Raw genomic sequence first — 17100 nt, forward strand, 5'->3', positions numbered from 1 at the left:
TATAAAACAAGGTCTTAAGCCCTATTTTGTTAACATTGACTGTACTTCCATATTTTTTGGTGTCCCAACTGCTGCACGTATAAAAATTATAATAATAATTGCAAAATTACATTTTTAATTAACTACTTAACTTTTTTCCTTTGAAATTGTTATTTTTCTTTATCTCTGATTTAATTAAAACCAAAGAAATAAGTTTAAAAAAAACAATTTTTCCCTTAGCTAGAAACTGAGCTTGCACATCGGATGAAAGTGACAAAACACAGTAATGAGCATAAAATATTGTTATTTCACTAAACAGGGAAATATTTTCTTGTTTTATATGTTGGATATTCTGCATATGAACAAATACAAAGTCCTTTTGTTCACCAGAAACAGAGAAAGAGATTAAACTCCCAGTCAAATAAATTTATCTGATGTGGGATTTGGGAACTGTAGTACCATTATTACTGCTAACAGATACAGAACATGTATAACTGTATAAACCTCTATTGTACTTAACTGTTTTACAGCTGGATTCTCTAAGCTAATGCCTCATTTTCTGCAGCAGATTTTTAAAAATGTCATCTGTCCAGAATCATGTTTATACTGCTGTCAAAGTGTGTAAATGTCCTTTCAGTTCTGCAGAGAAACCATCTGCTTAAAGCTACTGTGGGAATCCTAATCACACTATAGCTGTGTAAAATAAAATAAAATTAAATAAAATTAAATAAAATTAAATAAAATTAAAAAAATAAAAAAATAAATAAAATAAAATAACAGAACAGAACAGAACAGAACAGAACACTGATCTGCTCACTTCTAAAGGTTCATTTATAAAATACAATGCGATGTGAAACCCTGGTAAAACAACTGCAGTGTTACATATAACATTTTATTATTCAACCAATGAATTAGAGCTGGGACAATGTGAAGGTGATGGAATGTAATCACAGTATGTCTGAGGAAACACTTGCTGCAAATTTACAGAGAAACGTTTTGCTGTTGTTTTCAGTTTATATTTAAATTAAGTTGAGTCACTAATTTATTTAATGCAATATATAAAGCCATTCCATTTCAACTTTACAAAGCCATTCATGTTCACCGTGTTGATTGCTTTACCACACACACACTTGATTTACACTCAGAATTTACTCTGAAGTCACTTTTTATCACATTCCTCACTATAGTTGACACATTCCTTCTTTTTTCTTATTCCATCCCGCCTTCTGTGCCTGTTCCATCACTTCCCTGACCTTTGGTCCACAGTCTGAAAGAGGTTCCTTCCCTCACCACGTCCCAGCCCAGCACCATTCCCATGAGCTGTGTTTAGCCCGGGAACTCATCCTTCATCCTCTCTAAAGCTTTTGTTGCAGGCTAAAAGCTGGCCGATGCCGGGGCCATCAAGCCCAAGTTGTTGGATCAATATAAACATCCATCACTTAGCCCCGGGTCTTTCTGAGCCTCACAATGAACAGTTCACTAAACAATACTTTATTTATGTGAACCTTTGGAAGGAATGAACTAGAGGTAGTTCACTTACTTCTGGGCTGCTCCTCCTTTGCTGTGATGGAAATTGGAAGTAGCTCAGTACAGGGAGTGTTTTTTCTTCTCAATGTTACATTTGAGCTAAACTGTATGACTTTTAATTCATAGCAAATACAGTGGAATTTATTCCCAAGGCCGTGTTTCACCCATTAAATTGGTTTTTCACAGCAAGGGATCAGCATTAACGTTTTACAGGAAATGATATAATAAGCTACAACCTCAGACATCAGCTCCACTGTAGATTTTTTCAGAAGAGTTTGCAATTGACTCAAAACCAGTGTTTCCATCTACTAAAGTTCAGGTAACATTTCAGCTCAGTGATTTCAGATGACTGTGATAAACCAGCTGGATTAACGTATACTGAACCATCAGACCTGAAACAAGCTTATCAACAGCTGAAACACTTAGTGGAGTCTTTGCATGAGTGAGAGATACATCATTTCCTTCTATTGTTTGGAAACAAGGGAGACTATGAACTTCCTGTCTGACGGCGCTGTTGATGGAGCTGTTACCACAAGTTGTTAAAAACAAAAACAAAAAACAAACAAACAAAACAAAAAACAAACATGTTTAGACAGCAAAATTAAAACATCCACCTCAACTATTTGTATTTACTTTGGCTACACTACAGATACATGATCCTGAGCTGTGAGTGGGCTCCTCTGTGGGAGCTCTGCTTATTTGAATGCAGAGAGGTTGATTCAGCTTATTAATAGAAGTCATTATGATGTCTTTTGTCACTGCGCCTGTCAAGGGTCAGAAGCCTAGACAAACGCCGGAAGTTTGCTGTCCTGCCTTCAAATTAAAATTGTGAGATGGTGTCACTAACAAAGAATATAACAAAACAAAAAGGCTGTCACAAACAACACCGTATAGAATAATAGGCTAAAATCAAACGGCTGGGTTTATACTGTCATAATTATGTGCAGAGAGCGCATTGAAGGGAAATGTACTCGTCTATCGATGATTCTTATTTTGAAAAGTCGACCGACATGAAGCGAAGTGTCACCCCTCTGACTTGACGTTGGTGAGTTGACAGGAGGAATGAAGTCGGCGCTGGGTAACGTCCAGGATCACAAGTTATTCACTTTGTCCTTAAATTTAAAAAAACAGTTGTTGTGTAAAATAAATTAGTAGATGAAAGATGGACATTAAATTACATAGATAATACATTTAGTTTCGTGTTTATCCTAATAACAGTTATTTATCAACTTGGAAAGTAAAGTCTCTCTCCATGACTGTTAACTTCGCGGTTGAGAATGACCACAAGTGTTTTCCTGAGCGTGTTGTTTGGAGTTCTTCTGTCAGGTAAGGACATCTGCTTCTCTGTTGTTTTCCCTGTAGTTATCCTATATGTTATATGCTGACTAGATTCACAGTAAGTCACTGCTGATGGGCATCAGCAGCACAACACCACATCATCACCTGCGTTTGTGTTAAATCTCAAACCTCCTGATGAGAATCATTAAGAGATAATACTTCTTTTTTTTTTTTTTTTTGAACGGTAGCAAATAAACTAAGAATAACAAAAATTAGTGATTTCAGACACTGAAAGAATACTTTCAAATTAGCCAACACATCTGTTGTGTAACACCTGAACACAGAGTTACACACATTTACAGTATGCCTCAGTGTGTGATATTTCATTGCACCCTAATGAGTAAAATCTGATTTAATTTTCCTCCAGTTAATATTTCATATCAGTTCACCAGCTGGTTGTTTTCTTGATTAATTGGTTGGTTTATAAAATGTCAGAGAATAATCCAAAAGTTCGATGTAAACCAAATGTTTACATTTCAAAATCTCTGATCAGTGATTTCTTTGGCATTTTGCTTAAAAATGACCAATGATCAATTAATTATCAAAGCTGTTTCCAAACTGTTTCCAATGACCCTTCTGCCGGTTAATCCTTTCAGCTCACTCAGTCTCAGAGTCTTTCTCCAGGACTCTTCAGCAGGTGTGGTCCTTGCTAACACCTGAGGTGGGACAGTTTAAGTTTAAGTTTAAACTTTTATTGATCCCTCAAGCTGGGAAAATTTATTCTCTGCATTTTACCCACAACTTTGCTTTCCCAAACAAGTTTGAATTCTTTTTGTTTTTAAATTCTTTGATACGCATTGAAATTTCCATGAGGTCTGCAGAGTGAGAGCCATCCAACCATCCTCGTCACGACTTTCCCCTTGAGAAAAAACTTGTGGGAATGCACTCAGAAATGTTTGAACCATGATGCACTGATGTTTTGGCAGCACTCTCTTTTTCTCAGAATGTGAGGAGATAAAGTGATAGTAAAGTTAAACAGGCTATTGTTGGCTGGAATTTGAAGGTATTTCCGGACATAGTGAACGAAATGACGAGCTCAAGAAGTACAAGCCTTTTTTTTTTGATTGTCCCTGCCCATTCACCGCGGCTCAAAGTATTTGCTCAGGTTAGGATTATATTCAAATTTTAATGTGAAATAATACAGCATTTCTCACATGTTCATGAACATCTCCAGGCTTTTCATACTTTGGCAATCTTTCTTTTTTCATCTTCGTGTCTCTGTTTCTGGCACCGTCTTTTATTTTGTAAGGATTTGTCTTAGTCTGTTTCAGAATTACACAGGCATCATGGAAAACATGGTTTGACCTAGTGTACGTTTGACACAATGTGATTGTAACTCAATTTCTAAAATTGTCTTGGGTTTAGGAAATATTTACTTTTCAAAAGAGTCAAACAAAAAAAAATAGAAGTCAGGAGTAAAATTCCTCTCGAAGAGTTTCCTTTGTTCAGTAGCGGATGTGCTGTTGATGGGGGAGTTCCAGTCTGCCTTTGTCTTGGTTGATGTTCCTGAGACCCTCGAGCCTCCTCTCCTATCAGGAAACTGATCACAGTCTGCCCGTTTCCTTCAGTGTGGTCATCCAGCTCCATGGGAAGTTCAAACAATGGCATTCCACTGCTGCTGGCTGCAAATACACATTGTTTGTTGGTAGCAGGGCTTAAACTTGTTTGTTGTGGGTGAATGAACTAAATGAACTCTGAGATAGCATGGAGATAGGAGCTGCTGTCTGGCTCTTGCTCATACATACATATATATTCTAAGCTATACCACGGATAAATGTGCAATTTCAAACTTGATAAAAGATATATAAAATATGTTAATTATATTATTTAAGCAAAGTGTAAAAATCAGATGGAATCAAAGGGAACCTTTGAGGCAGCTTACTGAATTGCTTTTTCTGCTTTTCTAAATCTGATGAAACAGAACCACAGCGTCACTCGCTCTGTATCCTCCTCAGGTTCCAGAGTTCATGCAGAGGAGACTCCGCCCCGTATCGTCCACCACCCTTCTGACGTGGTGGTGAGAGTTGGGAATCCCGCCACGCTTTCCTGCCGGGCGGACGGCAGCCCGAAGCCAACTATTGAGTGGCTGCGCAACGGCCAACCCCTTGACACAGTAAATGGAGATGGGCAGTTGCAGCCCATGGTTTTGTCAGAGGGCAGCCTCTTCTTCCTGAGTGTTGGAGGGAGCAGGAGAGGTCAGTCACATGAGGGTGTCTACACCTGTGTGGCCAAGAACAGTGCAGGGAGGGCCACCAGCCGTAACGCATCACTGTATATCGCAGGTAAGACTGGGACACGTGTGGGTATTTCCCTCCAACAAACACTGAGAGAGATCTGTTTTACAAAGCCCCCCCCCCACCACACACACACATTTGCAGAGGGCTGATGAAGATGTATGTGGTGACAGTGACAGAGGGGTACAGTGTCAATGTTTGCTGGACAGGAGGGAGTCAAAGTGTGGGGCTAATTGACCTCAGACCCTCATTGCTTATGTTTACTTGTCTAGTATCCCAGTGAGACAGTCAGTGTGCAGCAGCTGCTGCTCGTCTCTGAGTCTTTACAGGACACAGAGCTGAAAGCTACAGTGGACAAGAAGTTAAAATGAGCTCCAAGTGCTTTGACCCAGAAAGAGACAGTAACAGCAGAAAATAAGTTTCTGTCACTCATCGTGTACCATTAACCATTATATATAAATGGTTAGGGAAGAGTGATTTTAATTAGTCCCCAAAACAATCAATTGATCTATCAATTAGCTGATTGACAGAAAATTAATTTGCTGTTGGAAGGTAAAAAAAAAAAAAAAAAAAAAATCAACCAATCAATTAACCAGAAAAAAATCATTAGATCAGGATTATAAAAACAGTTGGAGCTCTAATTAAATGCAGTGGTTGCTGTCATCTTTAGTAGAAAAAAACGTGTCACTTTAATGATGGTTACCAGGCTTTAAAGGCTGGTTTACTGCCTGCCTTTGTGGCTGGTAATGAGTAGAGTCCACTAAATCAGTGATGTTTGCTTAGGGAGGAGACTGTTGGAGCTCATACAGGATTATTGCTGTTGTCATTGTTTTGAGATGATTTTTAATGGAAACACACCATGTTGGAGAAACAGAAACTATCAATGAATATGTTAATGTGACATTTTGATATGATTTATTTCATTTCACTTCACTGAGGCGATGATTGGACAGACTAACTAATCAGAAGTGTTATCTACAGTTCAGTGTATTTATGGCTGTTGATGTGACAGGACCCTGTAATTGTGATCCAGCTGAGATTTTAGCCATGGCTCTGTACTGTTGTAGTGTTGCAGGAGGAGTTCAGCGTGCAGCCCAGTGATGTGGAGGTGGCAGAGGGAGCAGTGGCTGTCTTAAACTGTGGGCCCCCAGCGGGACGCCCTGAACCTAACATCATCTGGAAGAAGGATGGCCTGCCCATCAACACCAGTGACCACCACTACAATGTAAGCCCTCTCTCATGATTTCATGACGTACTGTACGTCCCTTTCAGACATGCAGCTCATTATGTAAATGTGATGATTTTTTATTTATGAATGAATACTAATAAATTGTAAAATGATTAATTTGTAAGTTTGCATGTTGGACAAGGCAAGTGCCTTATAGCTTTGTAATAAAAGTCAGGGCGTCAGTTTGATGTAGAATAGACTAGTAGACCAGAGACTGGGCTGAATTTGTGGTCTATCAGATTGGATGTTCAGCAGGGCTGGCGTAGTAGATTCTCTTGGCAGTGGTGTAAACAGAGAGGATAGCACTTGCAAGAGCAAACACAAGGAAAACCACCCTAGGAAGACAACTGAGAGCAGTGGAGCAACCTGATGAGGAGTGGAGTGAAGATGTGGGTATTTATACAGCTGTCTTCAGGTGGAGTTGATGAGGTCATTGATTGCAGGTGCACAGGTGAAATTGGGAAAGAGGGAAAAAGTCATCATACAAACACAATAATAATCGGAGCAGCACTCACACAGCACTTCTCTTCATTTTCAGATTAGGATATCCACCAAAACAACACAAAAGCTAATAAAAACTTAAAATGTAGCTGCATGTGGCAGTTTGCAGGCTCTAACCCTTTCGTGCTCGACAGAAAGAAGCAGCCCAGTTGCCCCAAATTAAAGCTGAGAGCAGCGAAGAGCGAATTTCAGGCTTGAAAAAAGTCATTTTAGCTAGATTAATTCTGTTTAAAGAGGGAGTGAGCTGTTAATTAAAGTTTCATCACTTTAAAACACAAGGATGTTGCTCCAGATGCAATTTAAATGAGTTGCTGCTGTAATTATTACTCAGGTTGGGGTGAAAAATGACACACACACACACGTTTTCAACATGTGGGATTAAAATCTCGTCTAAAGTTGCTGTATTGTAAGCATGAACTGTGAACCCTGTGTGTTCTCTGCTCTCTGCTCGTGCTGCAGGAGCTGAGTGGAAAGCTGATCATCGCTCCTGCAGAGAAGAACCACTCTGGTGCTTATGTGTGTGTGGCCAGTAACACTGTGGGAGTAAAAGAGAGCAGAGCGGCTCGGCTCTCTGTGCTGGGTGAGACAACATCCCATAATAATATTTAACAGCACCACATTTGAATGCAACCCTATATTGTGAATAAAGTTTTTTTTTTTCTTTTATCATGACAAGAAAGGATCGCTCTCTACAAACAGAACTACACCCAGGTACCAAACAGTAAAATAAAGCACAGCACTGACTTCCTGTTCTCTTCTACTGCAGCTAAGCCCGTTTTGGTGATGAGGCCAGAAAATGTGTCGGTGAGAATGGGGGAGTCTGCCCAGTTCTACTGCCAAGCTAAAGGTGACCCTCCACCTTCTGTGGTCTGGAGCAGAGAGCAGGGGCCGCTACCCAATGGCAGGTATGTTAGTGTGACAAAACACAGGAATGTAAAACTGCTGACACATCAGGCTGACATAGCAGTTAACAAGGACAGTACATTTGATACTAACTTCTGTATATGTACATACAGGTATCTTGTAAACCCAGACCAGACCCTCCAGATCCATTATGTGACAGCCCAGGATGCTGGGAAGTACACCTGCACTGCTGTCAATGATGTGGGTGTGGTCACCGCCAGCGCACAGCTGCTAGTTGAAGGTAAGATGGAGTCTGAGAAATCAGGGATTTCCCAAACATTTTTCAGCTGACAGTTTCAGTGCTGGCTGGCCGACTCAGTACTGAAAGTTAAAGTTAGAGCAGGGTTCTGATTTATCTGTTTGCAGTTTCACTTTCCTGTTCACAAACCAAGTTTTTCATCACACACAAATAAGCCTTAATGTGAGCTGGAGACAGAGATAAGAGAGCCCGATATAAGAGCACACAAAAGAGAGCATAAAAAAAGACCAACTAACAAACTGACAACACTAACTGAACAGAAGAAACTGAAATGTAGCTTTATTTGGTCTGTGTTTCATTGTGATGACTTTCCAAAATTGAATGGCCCTCAGTTGAGCACATACCTCCACCAAGACCAAAAAGTCCTACACGTCTGTGTAGCTCTTATAATAGAAACATAAAAGGAAAAAGGATGTAGTCTGATAACATAAATGATTTATTGGTCATAAAACATAGTAAATACAAAGGAGGGGCCCTGCCAGACGTGAAGTGCCACCGCTGTGGTTCATGGACACATCCTGCAGTACTTGACTTTTAGATCAGTACATTGTTGTCGGGAGTGATGAGAAAAGAAGCAGCACAGTGCTAAGGTCATTACAGCCTATACTTCTCTATAAAATTATATAATCGTTATTTTTCAGCTAATTTTTGGAATCATATTGTTTCTTTGCAGGACAGTAGAAAATGTACACAGGCCGTTATTATTGTTTTATTATTGTTGTTTATTTATTATTTTTCCAGAGGCTGCCAGCACTAAACAGAAAGACCTTCACAAAGAGCTGTCAGCCCTGCGAGTGGCTCTGGAAAATGTCAGCATCGTGACCCCTGGGTCCAACGTATCCCAAGTTCAATGGAAGGTATGGAGAAGCTGTTTCGGAGAGTTTCAGAGAAAGCATGAAGGTTTCAGGTGTGTGAACCATGTTTGTTTTTTTTTTGTTTTGTTTTTCTGCCTGACCAGCTGCAGTTCCTCCCAGCCCAGCCACACTACCTCGATGGCTTTGAGGTTCTCTATCGCTCTCTGCTGCCTGCCAGCTCAGACTGGGCGGCAAAGAAGGTGACGCTGCCCAGCTTCCAGACTCAGGTGGGCCCTTTAAAGAGAGGCTACAAGTATGAGTTCAAAGTTCGTCCCTATGGCAGCAACTTGTATGGAAGAGAGAGCAACACCAGACACCTCAGAGTTCCAGAGACAGGTGAGAAATTATTTCATTTGAGAGTATTTGTGTCCTTTCTTTTTCTTCCTTTTTTTTTAATACTTCCACATGTTTTAAATGTTAAAATACATTACAGTCATGTTTGGGATATGATAATAAGCTCTTAACTTTATTATACAGTTCCCAGCGCTTCTCCACTGGCTGTGTCCATAACAGTGAGCCATGAGGTGAATAACACCATCCGTGTGAGCTGGGAGCCTCCTCCTCATGAAACCCACAACGGAATCATCCAGGGTTACCAGGTAAAAACCCAGGAACAGCACTGCTTTACAGTTCCTGACTCTCAGGGGGTTGTATCACCTCCTGAGCAGAGTGTGTAATTACTGCAGGTTCTTAAACTACAACTGGAAACACTCCAAGAAAGCTTAATCCCTTATAATATGTCCTCAGTGTGCTGCGTCTGTGTGAGGAGTATTTGAATCCATGAGCACAGACAGCAGCATTAATGATCCCTGGATCACTTTAAGGATACAGACTGTTTCTCCTCTCAGGTGTGGTGTGTGGAGTCTGAGGAGCAGCAGTACCAGAACTGGACGGTGGATAGTGGCCGACACAGCCTCGATATCTCTACTCTCAGACCAGGGAGATACTGGCTCACCATAGCAGCTGTCAACGGAGCTGGTGTAGGAATGCTGAGCGACCCTCACGGATTCGTCATCCCACAGTTAGGTGGTCCCTCTGAGTCTGACAGTCAGAGACCAGCTCGGCCTCAGGTCTTGGCCCTGCTTCAGAACCCAGTGTTGATTGGCAGCATTGGTGCCCTCCTGTGGTGTCTTCTGATGGTTGCAGTTGTCTGCCTCTTCAAACGCCACAGCAGGACAGGCCACCTGATACCAGGACATGGCAGGGCAAAAGGTTTGTATTGTACTATATTAAAATATTCTTATAATATAAAAAAAATATTAGATTGAAAACCTCCTCTACATCTGAAGGACATTAAGTGATTAAGTCATGTTAAAAAAGAAAAAAAAGGAGCTGTTCTATGTATTTGTTTATTTTTTCCTCAGGTTTGCGCAGACTGGCCAATGAAGATCTCATTATTAAACACAGGTAAAGGGGAGAAAACTGGCAGAGCCTGGTGAATATAGATATGGTGTTCTGTAGAATGTATATAATGAGTTGTTATGTAGCATGTAAAATCTGATACCTCTGGTATAAAATTTGTTTTGGTCTCGTGCCAACCTAAGATTCACTGAAAACATGATGTACAAGTCATTGTCTTTGTAGTTTTAAATCAATACAAAGCCTGTTCAGTGCTTCAGATTTCTATGCTCCCTCCTCTGAAGGATGGCAGCTCCTGACTCCCCGTGGATCTCTGGAAGCTGGAGACCTGCCTTCAGCCAGAAGTATCAGGACTTATGGGCCCAAGGTCAGAAACATCCAGGGATCAGGAGCACAAGTGGGTATTGGTTGAGAACTGGCACAGTTGAAGAGTTATAAAGGGACCAATTTGTGACTGAATTGGTGGTCTAACACCAGACATGTGTGATAAACCCCTTAAATAATGATAAGAGGCTGCTTGGATGCTTTCACACCTAACCTGGTTAGTTCATTTAGTTCTGGTGCATTTGGCTGTTTCATTCAGTTTGTTTAGGCTGATGTAAAAGCTGTGGTGGAGTCGGACCGAAAATCCAGACTGAGACCCTCCTTCTTAGGTGGTCTCAGTCTGCATCCAAAGGGACACTGGCGTGGTTGGTTTGTGATATGAAAGCAAACAGACCAACCATTTTTATACACACCTCACCTGATGTATAGAAACAGTGTATAGCCTATAAACCCAAGACCACTTAGTTGCCTTAGTCTTAAGTGCAGCATAGCAACCGCTGTGACTTACTACTGTAGATGAGAACAGTAAATCTTATTACCATGATGCTCCAGGACTGCGTCTGTGCTGACTCCTCTGTATCTCACTAGGCCTCCCAGTCTCATCCAAGAAGGACCCCAGCTGCTTGGACTCAGCTGTCCCCATAGTGACCGACAGCTGCGGCGTCTATGGCACTTTTTATGTGGACCTAATGGGCAAGGACCTCAAGACCTTTAACAGTCCTGGGCGTCGCCCTAAGATGCCTCATGGTCTGCCATATCAGCAAGGAGCTGAGACCATCCAGATATTCACTCAGCCCGTGGCGAAGAGCTCACCCCTCGGAAGCCGTGAGATGCTGCCATGGAAACAGGCCATACGTCCCCAGCCTAAGATGGGTGTGCTGAGGGAATCTTGGGAAAAAAACTACAGCAAGCAAGGTGAGTAGTTGAGAATGTGATGTCAGTGCCACTATTAGAGTTTGTTAACCTTAATGTACCTTCTTTGTATCTGTACACCATGTTACCTCAACGTCTGATACATGATTTCAGCAGACAGTGGAGCCATGTGAATACTGACAGTCATACAAACTATCAACATAGAATATTGGATGACATGTCCATCACCCTCCTTCATTTCCTCCCAGAGCTGCATGCAGTGAACAGCGTCCCCATAGTTCCAACCAGAAACCAGGCTTGTCCATCCAGTGTCTACAAACAGAGACTCAGCCACATACCATCAGGCCGACATGGTATGACAAAATCTATACACTGGCATTATTGTCCACACACCAGCTCCTACCTCACCATTGGTGTTTATGTTTGAGCAAGAACTTGTACTGTAACATAAATTTGAAATAATAGTAGAAATAGTTTCCTGTAATTATTAACTATGATTTATTTTGTTACAACTTGTCTGTCCAGGTGGAGAATGTGGTAAAATTACAGGCTGTCCTCGCCTGCTGCATTACTCTGCGTCAGTACATCTAGTGGACATGCTGCCCCCACCACCACCAGTACCCATAGACAACACCACAGACACACACAGCCTGACCTCAGATGAAGGGTAAGACAAACACACAGCTCAGACACTGTTCACAAAGACATGAGGACCCCCAGTAAGCTGTGTTATATCCTCTACATCCTCTCTTTTTCTATACGGTATTCTATATGTTCCCATAGATTCACACTACACACATTCTATTCAACCTGCTCCGGTGCAGCTGAGTGAAGCTATAATCCATGATAGACCTGTTTAGAGTCACTCATTTCCTTTGAGATGAAAATGACTAAATGCAGGATTTCAAAAACAACTATTTTTAAACAAGGCTTTCCTGCTGTACATCCTCTACATCCTCATACCCTCTTCAGTCAGAGATGACCTAAACTTCCTTCCTATGAATATACTTTTGTCCTGGTGAAAGGCCTGAGAAATGGACACACTTTATTGGAAACACCCAAGATAGAATACATGATAAGGTACTTGCTATTGTAATTTTAGTGGTTTTAAATCATTTTAAAATGTATTTAGTCCATTCAAAGCCACAGATTGGGGGAAATTCAGTTATGAGATGAACCAGTCCAAAGCATTGATTTTATTCTTATACATTAAACAAATGATGTGTTGTCCAGCATGTAACTCTGCATTAAACCTCAGCATGTTTTTGTGTTAATTTTTGTGGATGGATCAAAGAATCGGGGTATAAATGTCAGCAAACAAGCCAAAATACATGCAAAGAGGAGCACAGGAGCACTTTAGCAGTTATGCAGCATAGACTTTATTCCATAAGTTGGCATTTCGGCCCTAGTGTTCCTTCTTTAGAGCTTAAAGAGCAAAACAAGCCAAGGAATAAGCTTCTTTTTTCCTTTGGACAGAGATGTACAGGCTGTTTCACCTCATCTCCTGTCTTTATGTGAAGCTAAGCTGAATGGCTGCTGGCTGTAGCTTCACATCTCACAAAACAAACATATTTTTTACAGGTGCCTGTGTGTTAATATGGTATCTTTCCAACACATGTATCACTGGCTTTTATTTTCCTCAGCTCCAGTCGTTCCACAAAGCTCACAGTGGACATGGGCTCTCTCCAGTCAGTGTGTGCTGCGTCAGGCCACCATGGTCAACCAGGACCCACCACCACCACCACCACCAACAACAACAACAACAACAACAACAGCAGCCCCTCCTACAGCCACCTGTCTACTGCATCATACTCCATGTCACTGGATGAACAACATGATGGCACACTGACATCACAGGAAGCCACTCAGTATCTGGAGCTCAGCCCTAAACCGGAGAGATGCAGGTAAATGATGGTGGTTTTCCTCTGTTTGTCCCATCCCACTGGCTGAGACCTCAGCTCAATGATGCAGGAAAGATCAACAGTCACTGTCAACATGTACAATATTGTGTTCTTTCACTGTCAGTTTAGTTCATAGCTCATGTAACTAGCTGACCATGGTGTCGCTCTCTGTCAGCAGTGTCCTGCCTGAGGAGCGTCCCTTCCTGTCCCACCACTTTCCCCCCACCCTGGGTTACATCTGCAGGTCAGTACACTCCCCTCAGCTGGAGGACGACCCTGCCGCTGATGAGCCCGAAGCTCCACCAATAGACTTGCGACGCGCCCGCCTCCAGAGCTCACCTTCCTCCTGCTACAGCGAATGGGACAGCTCGCTGTGGAACACCTGGAGCTCAGTCACAGACGGCAACATGGCCAGCGCCCGCACCAGCCTCATCAGCTCCGTGGACAGCTGTTACACCGGGGACAGCGCCACCTTCGCCCGCTTGCTGGCTGTGGCAGCAGAGACCATGAGTGGAGCCTCTTTGTCAGGTAAGCAGTGAATGAAGCAGAAAATGTCCAGCTGTCAATGTTATCTGAAGTCTTTATCTGGATGACTGATGCTGAGATATTTTTATATACTGTTGCCAAAAACCTTAATAAAACTTTGTTTCAGAGAGATTAGCAGTCAACATACGACAGCCGCTATTCTATTCTTAGACTCTTGATCTTGACTAGAAAACTAAAAAAAAAAATGACAGTAGTAAAAATATAATTTGCAGAAACAGAACGGCAATATCAGGTGAATAAAGCACAAACATAATATTAAGTAAATATTGTGTAATAAGGGAGACAAGAAATCCTCAGAGAGGTCGGAGTTAATTGTACACAGCACATGATGTAACAGTCATGTCCCAAGATGCAGCAAAGACCAGTCTCCTGGAGGACGAAGACCTGGGGAAGAGACATTCTTTAAAAGTATGAATGGACTTTTACAACAGACAGTTAACCTTTTAAAGGATCAGCCTGACAATATTCTTTCTAAGATAATGAAAGATTAAAGGAAAGTGAAAAACAAACATAATTTGATGTAGTGTTGCAAGTTTTTTCTCTGCTTTTATTGTGTTTATCTTGTTCTGTTAATCAGTCTCTTTTGTGGTTCCTTGTAGGGGTTCTAACCCCCAACCTGGAAACCACTGCTATAAGACAAAGTTTAATTTGAAAGTGTAAAAGAAGAATGGACAGAGTCATCTTGAGGCTCCTCAGATAAGAGGATCCTGTCTGGTTGTGTTTATTGCATTTCTCCACTAGATGGCGCCCTATGGCTAAGAATGATCCTAACTGGTAACACACAAGCTTATAGGCAGAATGGTTGTGTTTGTCAGGAAATCTGACAAACACAACCATGAAGCTCATGACACAAGGTCCTTATGTGTGTTCTAGTCATGTTCCAGATTGTAAAGAAAAAAGAGGTCAGTAATAGTTTAGGTTACATACTCCTCCTCCTGTTGCTTCAAGAAACATTCAGTCTAATACCTAAGGTGGAACCAGGCAATGACTTAGGGCCTTCCAGTGAATTGAATGTCCAGATGAGTCATCCTTCGCCCTGTGTCACTTCATCAGTCACTCTGCTCTCCCTGGCAGGCACCGTTCAGCTCTTTCCCTTTTGCCAAACCCTCACTTTCGGCTGTTTTCTGCCTCAGCTATTTTTCACCCACACAGCGACGCACCACACAAAAAAAAAAAAAAAAAAAAAAAAAAAAAAACCCTGGGTGTTTTCTCTGCAGCTGATAATTCAGCCTCACACTGGCTCTGACACCAAAGTCTGATAAGGCCAACACCTGGGATCAGATGAAACCACACTAAACCCCTCAACCCGTCATGGCAACCAGAGCTGAGACCAGTTTTCATCTGTATAATTTTGAGAATCACATGCACCATATAGGACTTATGTCATGTATGATGTATTTATGTTATGTATGAAAACAGAGGAGCAGAGCCTGGCTTGTTTCAGTGCGATATCCACTTTCACATACTCAAGTTGGCAGGGCCTCTTAAGCTTGAGCCCTTCAGCTTTGCATAAACTATAATTATTCCTGGACAGCTACATTTTCTGAGGTCTTTGAAATGTGCCAGTACCTTTAGAATCCAGAGAGCGGCTGATGTGCAGATGGCAATGTTTGTTTTGGTGCCTCAAATATATTAGAATAGTTTTATTTTCAGTGACAGACAGCTGCTTCAAAGAAGCTGCTAAATTTGCTTTCCCCCAGAGAGTCAGCGTGAAAGGTGCTCCTCAGAGGTCCCGAAATGTTTACTTATTCTGTTACCTTCTCCAAATCAAAAAGGTTTCTGTTTTAATATAATTCCTCTTCTCCATAATGAAATGCATATCAACATGTCGTCCTCTTCTGTGTTTAGACTTCTCTCCGCCAGCCTCCCCCCTCAGTGCCTTGTATCCGTCGTTTCGTGCAGAGGGCGATTCGTTCGGGGAGCCGGAGCCTGTCCCTGCCTGGGACTGGAGCATGGCCTGGATGGAGGAAATGGAGGCTCAGTACAGAGCCCACTATCCTGGTCGAAACACCAAACCCTTTAACGCTTAAGGACTCTGCTGCTGGGATCGTGACAGAAACAACTCTGAAGCTGAAGCTTGAGAAGTTCAGAAACACCTCACAGCAAAGCCAGGAGCACGAGAGGAGACCAGGGGTCAGACATGATGCTGCAACATTTAATTTGATTTACTGATACTGAAAGTACTGGAAACAGGTTTGAGGTCTGAGTAACATCCCAGACATGAACAGATAAATATCTGGATCTGAAATATAATTGGAGCTAACTCCTTGATGTTTGGGACACCTCTGCTAAGAGATGCACGCTTTCTCTTATTTGTCTCTAATACGTTTTCCCAGTTTACCTCAGGGCAGTCCGGCTACTACTTTGCATCCTTCAAATAACTTCCATTGAGTTGCTAAAGGTTTTTTTTTTTCCCCATCATTTCCTCTCATTAGAGAAGGAGATAATGAGACTCTTCCCTCAGGATGCTCTCACCCAGTGTGTTTTGAAAAGGCCAGAAAGACACAAAGACAGGAAGCGAGACAGTGAGGACGCAATCATTAGGCAAAAGAGATGCAGAGCTAGAGTTTTCCTCACAGCACACCTGAGTTTCTTATTTTCACGTTTGTTGCAGGATTTTATGAGAGCTGAGGTCCCACCAAACACAAACACACTATAGCAGAGGGATTTTGTACAGACTGACACACTGATGTAAATATGCAGCATATGCAACAGATGTTATTTAAAGAATTTTAAACACGTTCCAAATCACGTGCTGTCTTCCTCTTTCCTTCGGTGCTTCAACTTACATTCTGGGAATTCTTTTATATTATAAGATTATTTTTTGTCTTCATGCACCATGTCCACTTTTTAATGTCACGCAATGTTTGCAACAAAACATATTGTAGTTCAGAAGAATAGCAGAAGTAGAAAATGTTATTTTAAGAGTTGTTTTATTCACATTTATTTGAACTAACTTAGTGTTTTACCTTACATAACTTGAATTTTAGTGAGAATACACGAGAAAGTATTTTAAATAAAAGCTCTGTATGCATAGCTTAGTCTTTGCATGCTTTGCTGATTTATATATAAATATATATAAATTCACTAATGGTAGTAGTATCAAAGTTTTACATTTCGTGCGAGTGCTTTTTTTTTGTGTTTGTTTTTTGTACTTGTTACATTACAAATGTGTTTTATAGTTCTGAGTAAATTCTTTGTGTTGATTGAAATCAACTTTTACATTTTGTAAGGACCTCACATTTGGACTATGTCCTGTCTGAGCTGTGAAATA

The 17100-nt window shown here is 41.4% G+C and overlaps 1 protein-coding gene across 3 annotated transcripts; it reads left to right on the forward strand.

Annotated features, from left to right (window-relative positions):
* The first annotated feature begins 2581 nt into the window (after positions 1–2581).
* Positions 2582–17100, forward strand: robo4 (roundabout, axon guidance receptor, homolog 4 (Drosophila)). Of its 3 annotated transcripts, none has more exons than XM_041051651.1 (18): positions 2582–2832; positions 4800–5126; positions 6146–6303; positions 7267–7387; positions 7574–7712; positions 7824–7951; positions 8711–8826; positions 8928–9159; positions 9301–9422; positions 9672–10035; positions 10188–10230; positions 10467–10579; positions 11095–11421; positions 11628–11732; positions 11905–12046; positions 13023–13283; positions 13456–13808; positions 15675–17100. In XM_041051651.1, exons 1-18 carry the CDS (start codon positions 2784–2786, stop codon positions 15854–15856), a joined length of 3282 nt encoding a protein of 1093 aa, XP_040907585.1. In that variant the 5' UTR covers positions 2582–2783; the 3' UTR covers positions 15857–17100. The 3 variants fall into 3 exon arrangements, with proteins under 3 accessions (XP_040907585.1, XP_040907587.1, XP_040907586.1); XM_041051653.1 differs by having other exon boundaries at positions 15729–17100; XM_041051652.1 differs by having other exon boundaries at positions 13459–13808.

Source organism: Toxotes jaculatrix, chromosome 12 (assembly GCF_017976425.1).
Source record: "Toxotes jaculatrix isolate fToxJac2 chromosome 12, fToxJac2.pri, whole genome shotgun sequence".
In the NCBI taxonomy this organism is placed as follows: domain Eukaryota; kingdom Metazoa; phylum Chordata; class Actinopteri; family Toxotidae; genus Toxotes; species Toxotes jaculatrix.

Coding starts and splice junctions, on each gene's coding strand:
- robo4 (XM_041051651.1), top strand. CDS start 2,784: ATGACCACAAGTGTTTTCCTGAGCGTGTTGTTTGGAGTTCTTCTGTCA. Junction 7,388..7,573: donor GGCTCGGCTCTCTGTGCTGG/GTGAGACAACAT, acceptor CTTCTACTGCAG/CTAAGCCCGTTTTGGTGATG. Junction 11,422..11,627: donor AAAAAACTACAGCAAGCAAG/GTGAGTAGTTGA, acceptor ATTTCCTCCCAG/AGCTGCATGCAGTGAACAGC.